This window comes from Pleurodeles waltl, chromosome 8 (assembly GCF_031143425.1).
Source record: "Pleurodeles waltl isolate 20211129_DDA chromosome 8, aPleWal1.hap1.20221129, whole genome shotgun sequence".
In the NCBI taxonomy this organism is placed as follows: Eukaryota; Metazoa; Chordata; class Amphibia; order Caudata; family Salamandridae; genus Pleurodeles; species Pleurodeles waltl.
In genome coordinates, this window is record NC_090447.1 from 31,351,478 (window position 1) to 31,368,561 (window position 17,084).

Here is a 17,084-nt window from a genome sequence, read left to right on the forward strand (position 1 = left end):
GGCTGAGCCCTGCATGGAAAGGACTGGGCTGCAGAGTGGGTGTGGCTGGACCGCCTCTGATGCTGCAGCCCCACCCACTGACAGCTTCATCAACCAATAGCAGTATCGGTCCAACCTGCTCTCCAAGAGCTGGCCCCCCTGGAACTACATGGTATAGTCCAGGAGCAGTCCAGGGGTGCGGGTATGGCATGAAGCCCAGTGCACAGGAACATAGCTTCGAGGGGGGTTGTTTGGGGTGGTACACCCCTTAAAAATGTGTTCTGTAGTAAATAGTTGGGTACAAGTGCTTTCAGTTGGATATGGTGAAGTGACTGTTGGGTTTTCCCGGAATTTGTACAAGCCCACACTGACAAAAAAAACATGCACACACTCTCTCTTGGCTCTTTTTGAAGGCCTTAAGAATGCTGATTAGTTTGAAAAAATATTGTTTATTAAGTAGCCACTAACAATCAGCCCTCCTCTCTCTTTCCACTGCCACTTAACCCTGTAGTGTCCACCAGGACACATTCTAGTGTTTGCTACCCATCCACCCATATAGGGCTGGACTTCACACCCATCCAACACAGGCCTCCCCAGCCAGGTGATCCTGCTAATAAAAGAGCCCGAGTGCACGTGCTCATGGCCGGTTGAGTAGCCTAGTCCCTGATGTCTGTGTCCTTTATTTACATAGCACGTGGGCCTAGGGCCCACGACATAACAAAGCCCCCCTCATGTCTTGCTTCTCATGTAATGTATTTTTTACAAGGCATGCCAGGGTAATTGCTGGGAAAATTGAAGCCTACACCCCTCCTTAGGCTTACTGACCAAGCTATGCCCCCCTCTACCTGTGCATCTCACAAACCCCCCCCGTAGCCTCCCCAGTGGGGTGCAGCATTGTGTGTACCTGGAAGCCATCAGGCTGTTAAACAACTACTTTCCCATCTGAGCACTGCATCTCCAAGCCCCATCGGTGCACATGTACGAGGCAAGGAGTTACTTACATGGTGAAATGCACAAAGCTTGCACGGCTCAAATGTCTGTTTGCTATCTTTACCACACACTTGTTTTGTCAGACTTAGGACACATGCTCCATAATCCATATTTCAGATGGCGGTGCCTGGTTACCGCCTGATCTATGCCTCAAAACATTAATTGATCAACTCTCCACCGGCTTCACGCATTGCTTCTTTTTGGCTTGTGAGTTCAGGCGCCCAGAAGCTGGTCGGGCTCCAGAACAGCCATAACACCGCCCAGCCTCGTGATTCAATCAGTTTCAGGCCTGTGGTTAGTTTCCTCAGCTCAGGTAACCACGTGGAGTCCAGATTAGGACACACTTCTGGTGTTGACAAAGCTTTCATTCCTAAAGGATTCCTAGGAGAGATATGAAGCCTCAGTGTGCCCTAGTTAACACCACTAGGGTACCATGTTACACCCACCCATGGCCAGGTACACGGGTATGGACTGCGAGGGTCACCCAGTCCAACCCTTGTGAGGCAGAGTGTGTCACCGAAGTACAGGTCCGGCCGACTGTGCACCCTCTCCAATCTTGGACTCCATGTGCCAGATAAGTCAGTACCACAGGTAGGGACAGAGGGCCTTATAGCCATATAAAGAAGGGCTCCCTTCTATTCCACTGGTGGAAATGGCACATTAACACCAGCTCCATTGGCCACCCACTGATGAAAGGTCTAAGAGAATACCTCTAGCATTACCTGGTGCCTCTAAAGAGGAACCCAACATTATACCCATAGCATATCCAGCTTGTCGATGTGTCACCTACTTTCACATGAGTGCACCTCAGCCTACACCAATACTCTCACTTACTCGTTCCATACAAGATGCCTCCTGATAAAACCTGGTGTTTGCTATGTGCAATGTCAGCTGCATGAGACCTAATGCACCGACTGCACTCTTCACAGTTGATGTCCCCCCTGCACACTTTCACTACTCACCTTCTGGAAGTCACAATATGCACAAGTTGTGCAGAACTCAGTGAAACATGTAAACATAACAAATGTTGTGAAATGCAGCCAATAATGTGTTTGTGGTGCCTTCACAGAGAGTACACGTACATGGCCACGTGAGCTTTCTTACCTGTGCTTGGGTTCAGGTGGAATTTTCCTTCACCATTGCCTGATCTGATCTGGTAGCTCACTCGCCCATTCTCGCCCAGGTCTTTATCCTCTGCAATGACATACAGCACCACAAACCCAGTGGGCTGGTCCTCCATCACGCTGACCGCAGTTGGGGAGAGGAAGACAGGCGCGTTGTCATTCTCATCCGTCACGAAGACCCGCGCGGTCACCGATGATGACTTACGTTGGGTGATGTTGACAGCCTGGTCTGTGGCCCGAACCACCAGCAGAAACGAGGACGTGTCTTCACGGTCCAAGGCCTTGGCCACGCTGAGAATGCCTGTGTGGGCATTGAGTTGGAAGTGCCCATCCAGAGGTGACTGCTTCACCAGAGTGTAGAATACCTCACTGTTGGGGCCCGCCCCGTCTTTATCCAGAGCCTGGAAGGTGAAAATGGAGGCACCAACCTCAGCATCCTCAGACACCACCACAGTGACTGGGTCCTCAAAGAACTCAGGGCTGTGGTCATTGCGGTCCTGTATATTGATGTCCACCACCATCAGATTGCTGACAAGGTAGCCCCTTGAGTCATCTTCTGCGCTTATCTGCAAGGTGTAGTGAGCCCCGGCCTCATAATCCAGTTCTCGAGCCAGGTAGATGTCCCCGGTGGTACTGTCTACCACGAACGTTCCAGCAGAGTCGGTTCCACCCACGATGGTGTACGTCAGCTGGTTATTGTGGTGCCGGGATGGTGACTTGGACGCCACTGAGCCGATGACAGAACCTGGCCGCACCCCTTCGACAGAGTGCAACGTCAGTGTGGTGGAGCCTGGCTTTGGCTGGAGTCTGGAGGAGGGCAGCACCTGGGGGGAAAGATGACCACAAGCTTGGGTTACTTAATGAGCACAGCAGATACAGAGAAATAAGGCAACACTGTGTACGAGAGCCCCGTGGAGAGCACTTCCCAGGCACAAGGGAGCTGACTGTATTTCATTAAGAATATTGAACAGATATGTACAAATCTTGCAGATTGTTAATTGTATTAGTGAGAAACAGCTTTGGCAAAACTTGTGTCTCCTTCATGCCAATAAAGGAAAATGAATTGAATTAGGAAAAAGCAGGAGAAAGGGGGGCAATGAGAGGGTATGGCAAAGGAAGGGAAGTGGGGAGGGGAAGATCTTGGGAAGGAAAGAGAGAGAAAAGAAAGGAGTGAGTTAGAGAACTCTCCAGAGTTAGCTGTTCCTTCAATACCATTCCCAGTGTTTGGGCCTGTAGGTTTAGAGAGACTGGGGTCTATCTGAGCTGGCCACAGTCGGGGTTTGTAGTTGTGGTGCATGAGTGAACGGAGAAGGGTAAAGGATGTAGGAGGGACCAGGAAAAGTACCCAGAGGAGGAGGGAATGAATTCAAGAGAGGAAGAAAGCATGAAGTGGTTATGTGAGAAAGGACAAAGAAACAGACTGAAGAGAAGCATGGACAACGTTGCAAAAGAGTAGAGGGAAGAGGTGAGAAAGGAAGAAAAGTCTGAGGATAAACCACGAAAAGAACATAAGAAAATGGTGAGGGAGTGTGCGGCAATGGAAGACAAGAGAAGAGAGATAGCAGGAGGAGAAGGGGCTAGGCTGACACTGTAAATCACAAAAGGGCTGCCCCAAGAATGTAGAAAAGCGTGCCCACTGGAGGGGCTAAATAACTTTCCATAGATTCATCTCAGCTATCTGAGGGGGAGAGGGCAAGCAGCAGGTGTTGAGCCCCCCAACCCTCTGCAAGTTGTGAGGTGGGGGTGTTCTCATCTCATAGCTGAGGACATAGGCCATAAGTCAGAAATAGGAAACCTGCTGTAGGGCTCACAGGCCCCCAACAGGTAAAGGGGCTAGTCACAGCTCACACACCCGACACTTCTCAGACCCAGGTTGGATTAAGGACCCTCTAGTAACTTAACACCCTCCCCTGGTCCAGGATCCAGCATTCTCATTCTAACCTCACAAACTCACCACCTCTTCAAGTCTTGATTTAGGAGTCTTCATGCGTATCTTCACTAACACACAACCCACAAAGCACCCACACGCAAGAGTCAAGCCTCAAGAATCCAACTGACCATGAGTCTAGACTTCTAGACCTGACCGTGAGTCTGCCCTCACAAACCACCCACCCTCAGGAGTCAGACTTTAAGGATCCACCACCTGCTGGTTTCTAGACCTAACCCATGGGTCTGCCCTCACAGACTCACCACCTCTTATTATCTGGATTCAGAAGTCTTCCAAGTGTACCTTCACTAACACACAACCCACAAAACACCCACACTCAGTAGTAAAGCCTCAAGAATCCAACTGACCATGAGTCTAGACTTCTAGACCTGACAATGAGTCTGCCCTCACAAACCACCCACCCTTAGGAGACAGACCTCAGGAATCCACCACTTTCAGGGCTAAAGACCTGTCCATGAGTCATGCCCTCACAAACCACCCGCCTTTAGGAGCCAGATCTCAGGAATCCACCACCTGCCGTTCTCTAGACCTGACCTATGGGCCTGCCCTCACAGACTCACCACCTCTTGATATCTGGATTCAGAAGTCTTCCAAGTGTACCTTCACTAACACACAACCCACAAAACACCCACACTCAGTAGTAAAGCCTCAAGAATCCAACTGACCATGAGTCTAGACTTCTAGACCTGACAATGAGTCTGCCCTCACAAACCACCCACCCTTAGGAGACAGACCTCAGGAATCCACCACTTTCAGGGCTAAAGACCTGTCCATGAGTCATGCCCTCACAAACCACCCGCCTTTAGGAGCCAGATCTCAGGAATCCACCACCTGCCGTTCTCTAGACCTGACCTATGGGCCTGCCCTCACAGACTCACCACCTCTTGATATCTGGATTCAGAAGTCTTCCAAGTGTACCTTCACTAACACACAACCCACAAAATTGACCTATGTGTCTGCCCTCAGACACCATCCTCTCTCAGGAAATAGGCCTTCCTGGGGAGACCGTCCAGACAAACTCACCACTTTCGTATTTTGAAGGACAGGCCTCAGGAGTTTGCCCTCCAAAACTATTCACTGTCTCATGGCCAAGACACAGAACTCTGCTCTTGGAAACCAAGCACCACTTGTGAGATCAACTTATAATAACCATATGGGAATAATTGAATAAATGAAGTAAAATGTTGGGTAATATGGATCAATATGAAAGAGCCTTCGGTTCTCAAACTGAATGGAAAGACATAGGGAGTTTACCTGCAGAACTGTAGCCAGATGTGCACAAACTTTGTAAATGAGATGGTGACCTCTTTCAGATTGGAATCTGTGGCATACATCTCTTCTCATATTCCCACAAACATCCCTTCTCTTTTTTTCTGGAGAAAGCCGTGAGGGGCCTTTCCCAGCCTGATGTGGGCAGGAGGTGACAGCCCCAGTCTCAGAGCTCAAGGAGTCTAAAGACTAACGTTGATTCTAGACTCATAAGGTTCTGGTCATCAGTGATCCCAGCGCTCGTCCTACCTGGATGCGGATGAATGCAGTCGTGCTTTTGGCCTGTGGCCCCCGGTCGCTGGCCTTGACAGTGAAGGTGTACTCAGCTCTCTCGGCCTGGTGGAGCACCGTCGCTGTTCGCAGCTCGCCGGTGTTTGGATTGATTGTGAAACGCTCAGCCCAGGATCCTGGCCAATGAGAAGATTAACACAAGAGGGTGAGGGTCTGCCCACTTCCTCTCCCCCTTCCATGAGTACATGTCTTGCTTGAGTTTTTCCCAAAACTTCCTCTTATTTTCTCCTAAGGTTCTTCCTAGTTTTTCCCTTTACATTCTCCTTTACACATTCTCTCCTACACTCCCTTCCATTTTCTGCTCTTTCTCCATTTCACCTGTGGTATTTTGTACCTAGGTCTTTCTGATCTCAAGTCATCTCTCTGTTCCCACAGCTACATGCAAGTCATATTATGTTGTGCTATTTTACTTTGCATAACATACATACCCTGCACCTTTGACACTAAAGCAATGTCAATTTTACTCCCCTTCAGATCATCATTCCCTCTAATTTCCAATGTGCTTTTTTGCCTATCTCTCTCATCTGAGCGAACATCAGTTCTTCCTAACCCCCCTGGTTTTTCACTGTATACTTTTCTTCAAGCTCAAAAACGTTTTGTTCCTATTTGCACATGGTGTTTCTCTCCTGAATCTGTGTCTGTGCCCTTTAGATTGTCTTGTCCACTGACAGCCTCTCCTGCCATACCACATCCATGAGGCACAATCTCCCCAGATTGCCAACATCTGCTTTCAAGTTGTCTCCTGTCTCACAGCTCTCAATCTTTCAATGCATCTCCTTCCTACATTGGACTTCTCCTTCCTCACCCAAAGCCACCCCCTTAATCCTGACACTGTCCATGTTCCAAATCACTGCCCTCAAGTCTGAAGCTCTTTACCTTTGCTTTGAAATCTCCCACTGTATGTATTGCACGGCCCTCTCCACTGGGAGCTCACAATTCCTCCTCGGCCACCCAGCTGTGTCTTTTAAACTCTTGTGTTCTTCTAGTGTAGATTACATCTTCTCAAATCTTCCTTGCCTCGGGTACGGTCATTCTGGTGTCTTATCTTTCTACGTGCCCCAATCCTAATATATCTCTTCTTTACTCTCCTTGTCCTCCCCATCGATGCCCGTCATCCTCTACCCAGGGGCACCTTGTCCATATTGTTGTAACTCTGTTTCAACACCTGGCAAGTGTCCCTTCCTTGTGTCTCCCTCGCTGCCCACCTTACTTACCTTGGCACACTCTCCCACCACCTTTGTCTAAGGATGATGTCTACCCTCTGCTAACCCTCACATCTGCCCTGTGCATGAATCTGTCCCCAAGTCCAGCTGGCCTCTGGTTTTTCAATCTGAGGATGGTTGGGCAGGGATCTCTTCAGGTAAAGCCACCATCCCATGTTCATCAAGGGCCAGATGTACCAAGAAGGCATTTTGCGAGTCGGAAATAGCGATTTTTAAGAAATCGCTATTTCTGATTCACAAAATGCAATGTATCACATTTGCGATTCGGTAATAGCGATTTCTTAAAAATCACAAATGCTATTACCGAATTGCAAATTGTGATACCGGCCCCATTCGCACCTATGGGCCCATATTTGCGAATTTTTTGCATTTCCAAAATTGCAATTTCTTAACTGGAAATCGCAATTTTGGAAATGCAAAACCCCAGGGTGCTGGGGGCCTAAGGCCCCCTCTGCTGCACCCAAAAAAGTTTTTTAGGACATGTAAGGGGCACACATGCCAAAAGGGCATGTGTGCTTTACATGTACATTTTATAAATGCATTTTAAATGCATTTTTAAAATTTGCGCATGGTTACCACCAAGTTCAACTTGGTGGTAAATAGCGATTCCTTAATGCCCAATTCGCATTAAGGAATTGCGTCTTACATGTGCTTAGAAATCGCAAATAAGGAATCCTTATTTGCAATTTCTTATTTAGAGAGTTACAATTTGCGACTCTCTAAACAGGGTCGCAATTTTAAGGAATCGCTATTTTAGCAATTCCTTAAAATTGCTTTCAGAATGCCTTTGATACATTCTGAAATGGCTTTTTGCATTCGCAAACGGGCATTCGCACCGTTTGCGAATGCAAAAAAGGTTTGATACATCTGGCCCCAAATCCTCTGCTCACCTATTGGTGCCTGCCAGGTTTCTCTCTACTCTTCTGTGTAATTCCTTCATCCACCCCTTCTCACTGTCTCTGCGTCTTTACCGCCCTACTATTTCCACAAAGGTGGCTCCCTCAGTACCTGTCAGTGAGTAGAAGATGGTAGCGTTCTCGCCCTCGTCCGGGTCCTTCGCCTGCAGGGAGGCTATGAAGGTGCCCGATGGTTTACCTTCCTGCACCTGCAAAGGTAATGTGAGTTTAAAAAGAGACTGTTATTAACGGAAGAGTTTATGGGACAGTATTAAGGTGTATTTGAAGACGATTGAAGCTCCCTAAATACAAATTATTTTGTTCGTTTTACTCTATTCTGTTCAGAATGATCTAATTTCTCCCTTCCTGATGCTCCCTGTTAGAAATGTGGTCTCTAGTTGGTAGTCAGTTTGTACTCTTTCCAAGAAGGGACCCTCACTCTAGTCAGGGTAGGGAGATACACATCTAGGATAACCCCTGCTCACCCCCTTGGTGGCTTGGCACAAGTAGTCAGACTTATGTCAGGCTCAGAGGCAATGTGTAAAGTATTTGTACCAACACACACAGTAATACAGTGAAAATACCACAAAAGGGACTCCAGACCAGTTTAGAAAAATAGCAAATATTTATTAAATCAAACAAGACAAAAATGACAAAAATCCAACATACACAAGCAAAGATTTTTTTAAATTAAGGTCTTAATCCATAAAAATTAATGGATGCTTTGTTTTTGTACAGAGTATCTTGCATTCGTCAAAAATAAAGCCGCGTGGGCGAGCGTGCATTGGAAAAGTAAGCAATGTTTTGATTCCGGACACGCAAGTGAGACCGTGTGTCGATTCTTCTCCAGCTGGATAGGTGGTGTGTTGTTCTTCTCTCCCGCAGAAGAGCGATGTGTCGATTTACAGACGAGCAGTCTTGGGTCCGTGCAGGTTCACTGTGGTTTTGACACCCAGCAAAGATGCATGCGAAATCCTGATGCACATTGGTGAAAAACCCGCGCTGCGTGGGTGATCGTCAATTTCATCAGCCACAAGCGGGAGTCACATCGATTTTTCTGCTGTGATGCAGGCGCTGTGCCGATTTTTCTCCAGCTCGGCTCTGGTGCGAGGATTTCAACCTTGGTTCCACCAGCTTCTCCTTTCAATTTCAAGGGCCCAGGGACTGGATAGGGCCCCACTTGGCAGGGGTCTCAGCCAGAGGGTCCAGGTGCTGGCGGAGCAAGTCTTTGATGGCCCTGAGACTTCAAGACAAGTCTTTGTCCTCTCTAAGGTAGAAGCAGCGACTTCAGGCCAACCCAGAAAAGCACACTCACAGACAAAGGGGCATTACTCCTCCTCCAGCTCTTCAGCCTTTTTCCTTGGCAGCTTTTCCTCTTGATCCAGAAGTAATCTAAAAGTCTGGGCTTTTGGGCGCACTTCTTATACCCATTTCTGCCTTTGAAGTAGACAAACTTCAAAGGAAAGTCTCTGTTGTAGATACGATCCTGCCTTGCCCAGGCCTGGCCCCAGACACACACCAGAGGGTTGGAGACTGCATTGTGTGAGGACACGCACAGCCCTTTCAGGTGCAGGTCTCAGCTCCTCCCTCCCCACTCTAGCCCATGAGACTCATCAGGATGTGCAGGCCACTCCTCAGCTCCATTTGTGTCACTGTCTAGAGGGAATTCACAAACAGCCCAACTCTCAGTCTGACCCAGACGTGGATTCCACGAGTCAGCAGAGGCACAAAGGGGTTAAGCAAGAAGTTGCCCTTTTTCTAGAAGTGGCATTTGCAAACTGACAATCTCAAAGCCAACTTTACCATAAGATGTATTTTTAAATTGTGAGTTCAGAGAACCCAAACTCCACATCTCTATCTGCTCCCAATGGGAAGATATACTTAAAAAATATTTAAAGGCAATCCCAATGTTAAGCTATGGGAGAGATGGGCCTTGCAATAGTGAAAAATTAATTGGGCAGTATTTCACTATCAGGACATGTAAAACACAGCAGTACATGTCCTACCTTTTAAATACACTGCACCCTGCCTATGGGGCTACCTAGGGCCTACCTTAGGGGTGCCTTACATGTATTAAAAGGGAAGGTTTGGGCCTGGCAAGTGGGTACACTTGCTATATCGAAATTGGCAGTTTAAAACTGCCCACACAGACACTGCAGTGGCAGGTCTGACCAATGTTTACAGGGCTACTCCTGTGTGTGGCACAATCAATGCTGCAGGCCCACTAGTAGCATTTGATTTACAGGCCCTGGGCACCTCTATTGCACTTTGCTAGGGACTTACTATTAAATCAAATATGTCAATCATGGATAAGCCTAACTAGAGTTACAATTTACACAAAGAGCACTTGCACTTTAGCACTGGTCAGCAGTGATAAAGTTCCCAGAGTACCAAAATCAGCAAACACGAAGTCCAGCACACATTAAAAAATACAGGAACCAGAGGCAAAAAGAGAGGAAAAACCACACCAAGGATGCCAGGTCTAACACTCCCCTTATCTCACTTACACTCATAAATAAGTCTTTCTTGAGCCAGGCAGCTTCACTCTTTCTTGCCACACTGAGGGCCTCATTTACAAGAAATGACGCATATCTGCTGAGATGCATCAAACATTTTAATGCCGTGGTACGACAGATCCTAACGCCATGCGAGCAGCATATTTACAAAGCGCCTCACCATGGCGTTGAGATCTTGGCTGCATCTAAAAAAACTGCACTAGCCTGTGCGCCGCATCGGGAAAACTTGGCTCTACTGCTGCAAAAGTGACGTCAGGCCGAACAGCCGCACATAATTTTACCCAAGCCGTCCTAGCATCACTTTTGAGCGCCAAAAGCGTAAAAAAACATTCTAAAAAATGCTACATTTTGAAACAAAAACAACAGAACACACTCCAGAAGCAAACATGGAGAACCCCGGAGAACAGAGACCCCAGGATAACCCCAGCTACCCCAGAATCAGCCAGGATGTCCGGACAGACTTCCAGGAGAAGGGGAAAAGGAAGAGGAAGTGCAGGTTTAATGAGGGGGAGAATAACTTCCTGATCACTGAGGCGATGAAGCATCAACACCAGCTATTCGTCACCTCCAAATTGCCATTAGGGAGGAAAGAGGCTATATGGCACTCCATTGTGGACAAAGTCAAGAGGACAGTGATCCATTGTAAAATCACTGGCGTGATTGCAAGTGCAGAATAAAGGAGAAACTGGCCAGCAACTGCAAGGCAGCATTGCAGACCGAAGGTGGAAGTCCAGTGCCCCGGGAGCAGCTGGATGGGTTGGAGGAGATAGAATCCTTGTTTGAGCTCCTGCTGTAGTTGCTGGGTGTTGGGGAAGAGGACGCAGCGGGGTGCCAGCCTGCTGATGGCATCCAGGACAGAGGGTAGGAATGAGGAGAACAATGGCTGAAAGATTCCGACCAATCGGGAAGAACCCTGAGGTCAGCACGTGAAGCACGGCAATGAGCTTTGTCTGTGGTGGGATGTTGGTAACCCTTTTGACTGTTTCCTGTAGACTTGGTGCAATGATGTACTCATCAGACAGTAATGGGTAATTACCTCTTCCTTCCTGAGTCCAATTAGTAAAGTATGCTGTCAATATATGCACTCCCATCTCCTGCACTGCCTCTCTGGTGCAGGTGGTGGTGGAGGTGGTGGTGGTGATGGTGTTGCTTGTGGTGGTCCTCTTGGTGCTCCAGGCTGCAGTAGGAGTAGGTCCATGGTGTCCTATAGCTTGCCAGCGTGCTTTGGGTATGTTCTCTTTATGTACCAGTGCCTATGTCTCATTTTTACGCATGATATGACCAGGCATTATTTTTTTGATGCATTGGGGACTCTACATGACTTTTGCTAAGGGAGCATCGTTTTCTGAAAACCTTGTAAATACGACTGTGTCAGTCCTGCATGATGTTTAAAGAGGGAATGACTACTTTGCAGATCATTGTTGGTATCTGATGCAGCCGGATCCAATGCTAAGAGAAAATGACACAGAGGGGGCTGGGGGAAGTGACCCTAGAGCCCTCTAGCGTCACTTTGTAAAAGTGAAGTTGATATTGCACTTCCGCTGCGTCAAAAAAAATTACGCAGGCGAGGTGCGAACTCCTTGTACATGAGCCCCTGAGTCTTCCTCATCTCACTCAAGTCTACAGACATATGTGCCGACAAGGAAAAGAAAGTTCATCTTCTTTTATCTGCAGCTCCAGCCAGAGAGGCTCCTTCGACGATGGACTTTGGATCCTCGTCTACCCGGGCATCCTTGCCATCTGCCCCAGGCCTGCGCTGCCTGAACCGTTCTCTATTGATCCACCTCTTCACCCCCTTATGACTGCCTTCAATCAACGCAGATCGTTCTTGCATCAGTCCTCGGTCGCTCCCCCTTCAGAGTCTGTTGCAGCGTCTTCCTTGCCCTGTGATTGGTTCTCCGGTCTGCCTATGGTCTTCTCTTCCTTCATACACTCTCCCAATCAGTGCCACCTCCTGCCCTTTATTAGTTTGTGTAGAAATCTTTGACTCTTCCTTTTTTTATATGAATATGGGGGATGCCCTCTGACTAGGGCTAGGTATTTATTGTTCATTTTGGACCTCTGGATGTTCCACATCTGCTGCAGACTAGAGTCTGCTAACCAGGTCAGAGTCCCATGTTTCTCTGTTTAAAAGGTTAAATTTACGTCCCTGCGGCCCACACTACGGATGGACTACATGATGCTGTATAAAGTATTGATAATGCTCACACTGTAACCGAGCAGCAGGGCCACTGCAATAGAGCGGTTGGGGAGGACCAAGTTATGCGGAAGGGTTGACTAAATCATGCAGCAAGAAAACACAAGTTATAAGGTTTAATGCAGCACGTTTTCATTATGTCTTTATTTTGCTATTTTTACAGCTGTTAATACCGTCCGGGCAAATATTTGATGTCATTAGTACCAGTTTGATACCCAAATGCAGCAATAATCAACCAATCATCCTTTGCAAAAGGTCTCACACTGTGCTGCAGCCTGTGTTGTTGCGTTTTTCGTACATTTTGACCCATTGGAGCTAGAATTAATTTCTTAGAACTGCAGATTATGAGGCAAAGTACAGTATTACAGCTCTGAAATGGGAAATAAAACAAGTTAACCGACGAAATGGCCAAGCTGACTAGTTCCTAAATATAAAGCTTTCAATGGAATATGCACAGTGGCCAACATGTGGACAGGGGGAGCTGACCTAAACTGGCTACAGTGAGATCTGCACGTGGAATGGCCTGCTGTCACCTAGGTCTGTTTAAAGGGCAGTCTCTTCTGGCTCTCTAGATCCTTCCTCTTAGAGATATCTTGCTGGGAATTAGACAAGAAAACAGAGCAATGCTATTGAAATAAGGTGGGCTGGTATGCAATGGGAATTGCTCATGGATATGCATATTTGATTTACTGCTCTTAGGTGATGGTCCTTGATTTGGCCAATGAGTTTGTCACAGATAAGAAAAAGTACTTAACTGTAAGAATAGTTGTGACCTTTAGCCTGTTCACTTCAATTCAGGTGCTGCACTTGATGAAGGCATCTAGTGGTTGGACTCAGAAAAGCACTGGACTGACATTAAAGAATGATTCTTGGTGCTAACAGTAAGTGGCGCCTTTAGGACTCATGACCACGCCCACAAGGCTCCACAGTATAACCTCATCCTCAGATTTTGTTTTCTGCTGTTAGATTTGGAAGCAGATGCAGGCTCAGGGTGGATAAATGTGGCAAGATGTTGAGAAACATCAGTGATAATCCTAACAGAGCAGGATGCTAGTATCCCATGGTATAGTGTGACCTAACATCAATCAATCAATCAATCAAAACATTTATTAAGCGCACTACTCACCCGTTAGGGTCTCAAGGCGCTGTGGGGGGCAGGGGGAAGGGTTGCCGTTTACTGCTCAAAAAGCCATGTCTTGAGGTGCTTTCTGAAAGTTAGGAAGTCCTGGGTCTTGCGTAGGTTCGTGGGGAGGGAGTTCTAGGTCTTGGAGGCGAGGTGGGAGAAGGATCTGCCGCCAGAGGTGGTGCTTTCGATGCGGGGGACTGTGGCGAGGTCAGCGGAGCGGGGAGGTTGAGTAGGTGCGTGGAAGTTTATGACATTGTAAAGCAGCTTCATCAGTCAGAAGTGGCTACAGAGGACTGTCCACTGGGTGGTGAGGTGTATGAGGGAGGTGAGGCTGCGGGCCCGTTCATGTGCACAGACTCTGCAGCCTCCTACCTGAGTGGTTTATAAAGTGCACCTGTCCTACCCCAAGGCTTTCACACTGTTCCTAACAGCTGCTGGTGCAGCAGAGTGTAGACAGGTGGTCTAAACCTTTCCCATTTCCCCTTGAGCTCTTCTTACCCCTCACTCTCAGCACTATCACACCCGCATGTGGTACCACTTACCTGCACAGAGAACTCCCTCCCGGCCACGGCATGTAGGAAGGAGGGCGCGTTGTCGTTTTCATCCAGCACAGTGACATGAATGGTGCCCGTGGTGCTCCGTGGTGGGGTTCCACCATCCTGCACCATCACCAGAAGCTGGTAACTCGATTGCTGCTCTCGATCCAGGCTCCTTCTCACGCTGACATCGCCTGAAAATAGATCATTGCCACAGCTTGACAAAGGTGCTTCTTCAGGTTCTGCTGTGGACATGTGTGGTGTGTGGACAGGTGTGATGTGTGGAAAGGTGTGGTGTGTGGTGAGTACCGGTGAACCTGAAGCTGCTGCTCTGAACACGTGCCAGTGGCATTGACTGGTATGAAGTTCCTGCTAATCAGAGGCGTGGTATGACATATGCCACGACCAGGTCTTGAGTAAATGGGCATTGTGTGTGCATGGCACAATAAAGAATAATTCTAGTGTGAGGTGACATTAATATGCAAAACCATCTCACTTTGTGTAAATCTTAAGTGGAGGAGTGGTCTTTGCATCAGGTGTAGATGGGTGTGTGGGGCTCGCGGGGTGTGTGGAGCATGCGTGGTCCTCAGGTCAGGTGTGGATGGGTAAGTGGAGGAGTTCCCCTTAGATTAGGTGTGTATGAGTGAGTGGAGGGAATGACCCTTGAGTCAGGTGTGGATGAATGAGTGGAGGGAGTGACCCTCGGTGTGAATGTGGATGAGTGAGTGGGGGAGTGGCCCTCGGATCAGTTGTGGATGAGTGAGTGGAGGGAGTAACCTTCTGTGTGGGTGTGGATGAGTGAGCGACCTTCAGTGTGAGTGTGGATGCGTGAGTGGGGAAGTGGCCCTCTGGTCAGCTGTGGATGAGTGAGTGGAGGGATGACCTTCGGTGTGAGTGTGGATGAGTGAGTGGGGGAGTGGCCTTCTGGTCAGGGGTGGATGAGTAAGTGGAGGGAGTGGCCCACAGGTCAGGTGTCGGAGAATGAGAGGTGGAGTGGCCCTTAGGTCAGGTGTGGATGAGCGAGTGGCCTACGTGTCAGGTGTGGATGAAAGATGTGGCACTTCCATTTCAGCATGAATGAGTTACTGAAGGAGAGACCCTTCTAACTTAGGGCTCATGCATTGGTTACTGGCTGTTCTTTCTGTCTGGCTGGATGTATGCTGGTTGAGTCTTGTATGTTAGCAAAGTGATCCTTCTGTTTGACTTCACTTGTGTTGGTGCTAGAGTGTCGATCTTGTTGTCAGTAGATGGATGAAGGGAGTGTTGCTTCTATACAACTATTAATGATTTGGTGGCAGCGTGTGTTTCCTATGTCAGCATTCACAAGTGACCCTTGTGCCTAAGTGTTGACAGGTGAGTGGTGGATTTTGAGGGTTTTGTAGTGACATATCATAGCAGCAGTATGAACAATAGCAAACTGGCATATTACTGCAGCAATACAATATCTAGCATACTGACACTGCTGCAGCAGTATAATATCTAGCAAACTGACACATCACCACAACAGTACAATATCTAGCAAAAGGACATATCACTGCAGCAGTACAATATCTAGCAAGCTGACACATCACTGCAGCAGTACAATATCTAGCAAGCTGGCATATCACTGCAGCAGTACAATATCTAGCAAACTGGAATATCACTGCAGCAGTACAATATCTAGCAAGCTGACACGTCACTGCAGCAGTACAATATCTAGCCAACTGGCATGTCACTGCAGCAGTACAATATCTAGCAAACTGGCATATCACTGCAGCAGTACAATATCTAGCAAAATGACACACCGCTACAGCAGTACAATATCTAGCATACTGACACCGCTGCAGCAGTATAATATCTAGCAAACTGACATATCACTGCAGCAGTACAATAGCTAGCAAGCTGACACATCATTGCAGCAGTACAATATCTAGCAAAATGGCATATCACTGCAGCACTACAATATATAGTAAGCTGACACGTCACTGCAGCAGTACATTATCTAGCAAACTGGCATATCACTGCAGCAGTACAGTATATAGCAAACTGGCATATCACTGCAGCAGTACAATATAGAGCAAACTGACACATCACTGCAATAGTACAATATGTAGCAAACTGGCATATCACTGCAGCAGTACAATATCTAGCAAACTGACACACCACTACAGCAGTACAATATCTAGCAAACTGGCACATCACTGCAGTAGTAAAATATCTAGCAAACTGACACATTGCTACAACAGTACAATATCTAGCAAATTAACACATCACTGCAGCAGTACAATATCTAGCAAACTGGCATATCACTGCAGTAGTACAATATCTAATATACTTACACCACTGCAGAACTACAATATGCAGCAAACTGGCATATCACTGAGGTAGTACAGTAACTAGAAAACTGACACAATACTGTGGTAGTGCCATGCCTAGCAAAATGACATATCACTGCAGCAGTACAATATGTAGCAAACTGATATATCACTGCAGCAGTACAATATCTAGCAAGCTGACACATCACTGCAGCAGTACAATATCTAGCAAACTGGCATATCACTGCAGCAGTACAATATCTAGCAAACTGACACATCACTAACCCAGTACAATATCTAGCAAACTGACATATCACTGCAGCAGTACAATATCTAGCAAGCTGACTTATCACTGCAGCAGTACACTATCTAGCAAACTGGAATATCACTGCAGCAGTACAATATCTAGCAAACTGACACACCGCTACAGCAGTACAATATCCAGCATACTGTCACCACTGCAGCAGTATAATATCTAGAAAACTGACACACCACCACAACAGTACAATATCTAGCAAATGGACTTATCACTGCAGCAGTACAATATCTAGCAAACTGGCATATCACTGCAGCAGTACAATATATAGCAAACTGGCATATCACTGCATCAGTACAATGTCTAGCAAGCTGACACATCACTGCAGCAGTACAATATCTAGCAAACTGGCACATCACCACAGCAGTACAATATCTAG

General features: G+C 47.4%; 1 protein-coding gene across 1 annotated transcript in view; it reads right to left on the reverse strand.

Moving 5' to 3' along the window:
* Window positions 1-17,084, reverse strand: part of DCHS1 (dachsous cadherin-related 1) — a 328,180-nt gene that overhangs the window by 56,531 nt on the left and 254,565 nt on the right. The window contains exons 7-10 of the mRNA XM_069203663.1: window positions 14,102-14,289; window positions 7,833-7,929; window positions 5,560-5,717; window positions 2,074-2,917 (exon numbers count right to left, since the gene is read on the reverse strand). Coding sequence (XP_069059764.1) covers window positions 2,074-2,917; window positions 5,560-5,717; window positions 7,833-7,929; window positions 14,102-14,289 — 1,287 coding nt within the window. The remainder of the gene's footprint in view (window positions 1-2,073; window positions 2,918-5,559; window positions 5,718-7,832; window positions 7,930-14,101; window positions 14,290-17,084) is intronic.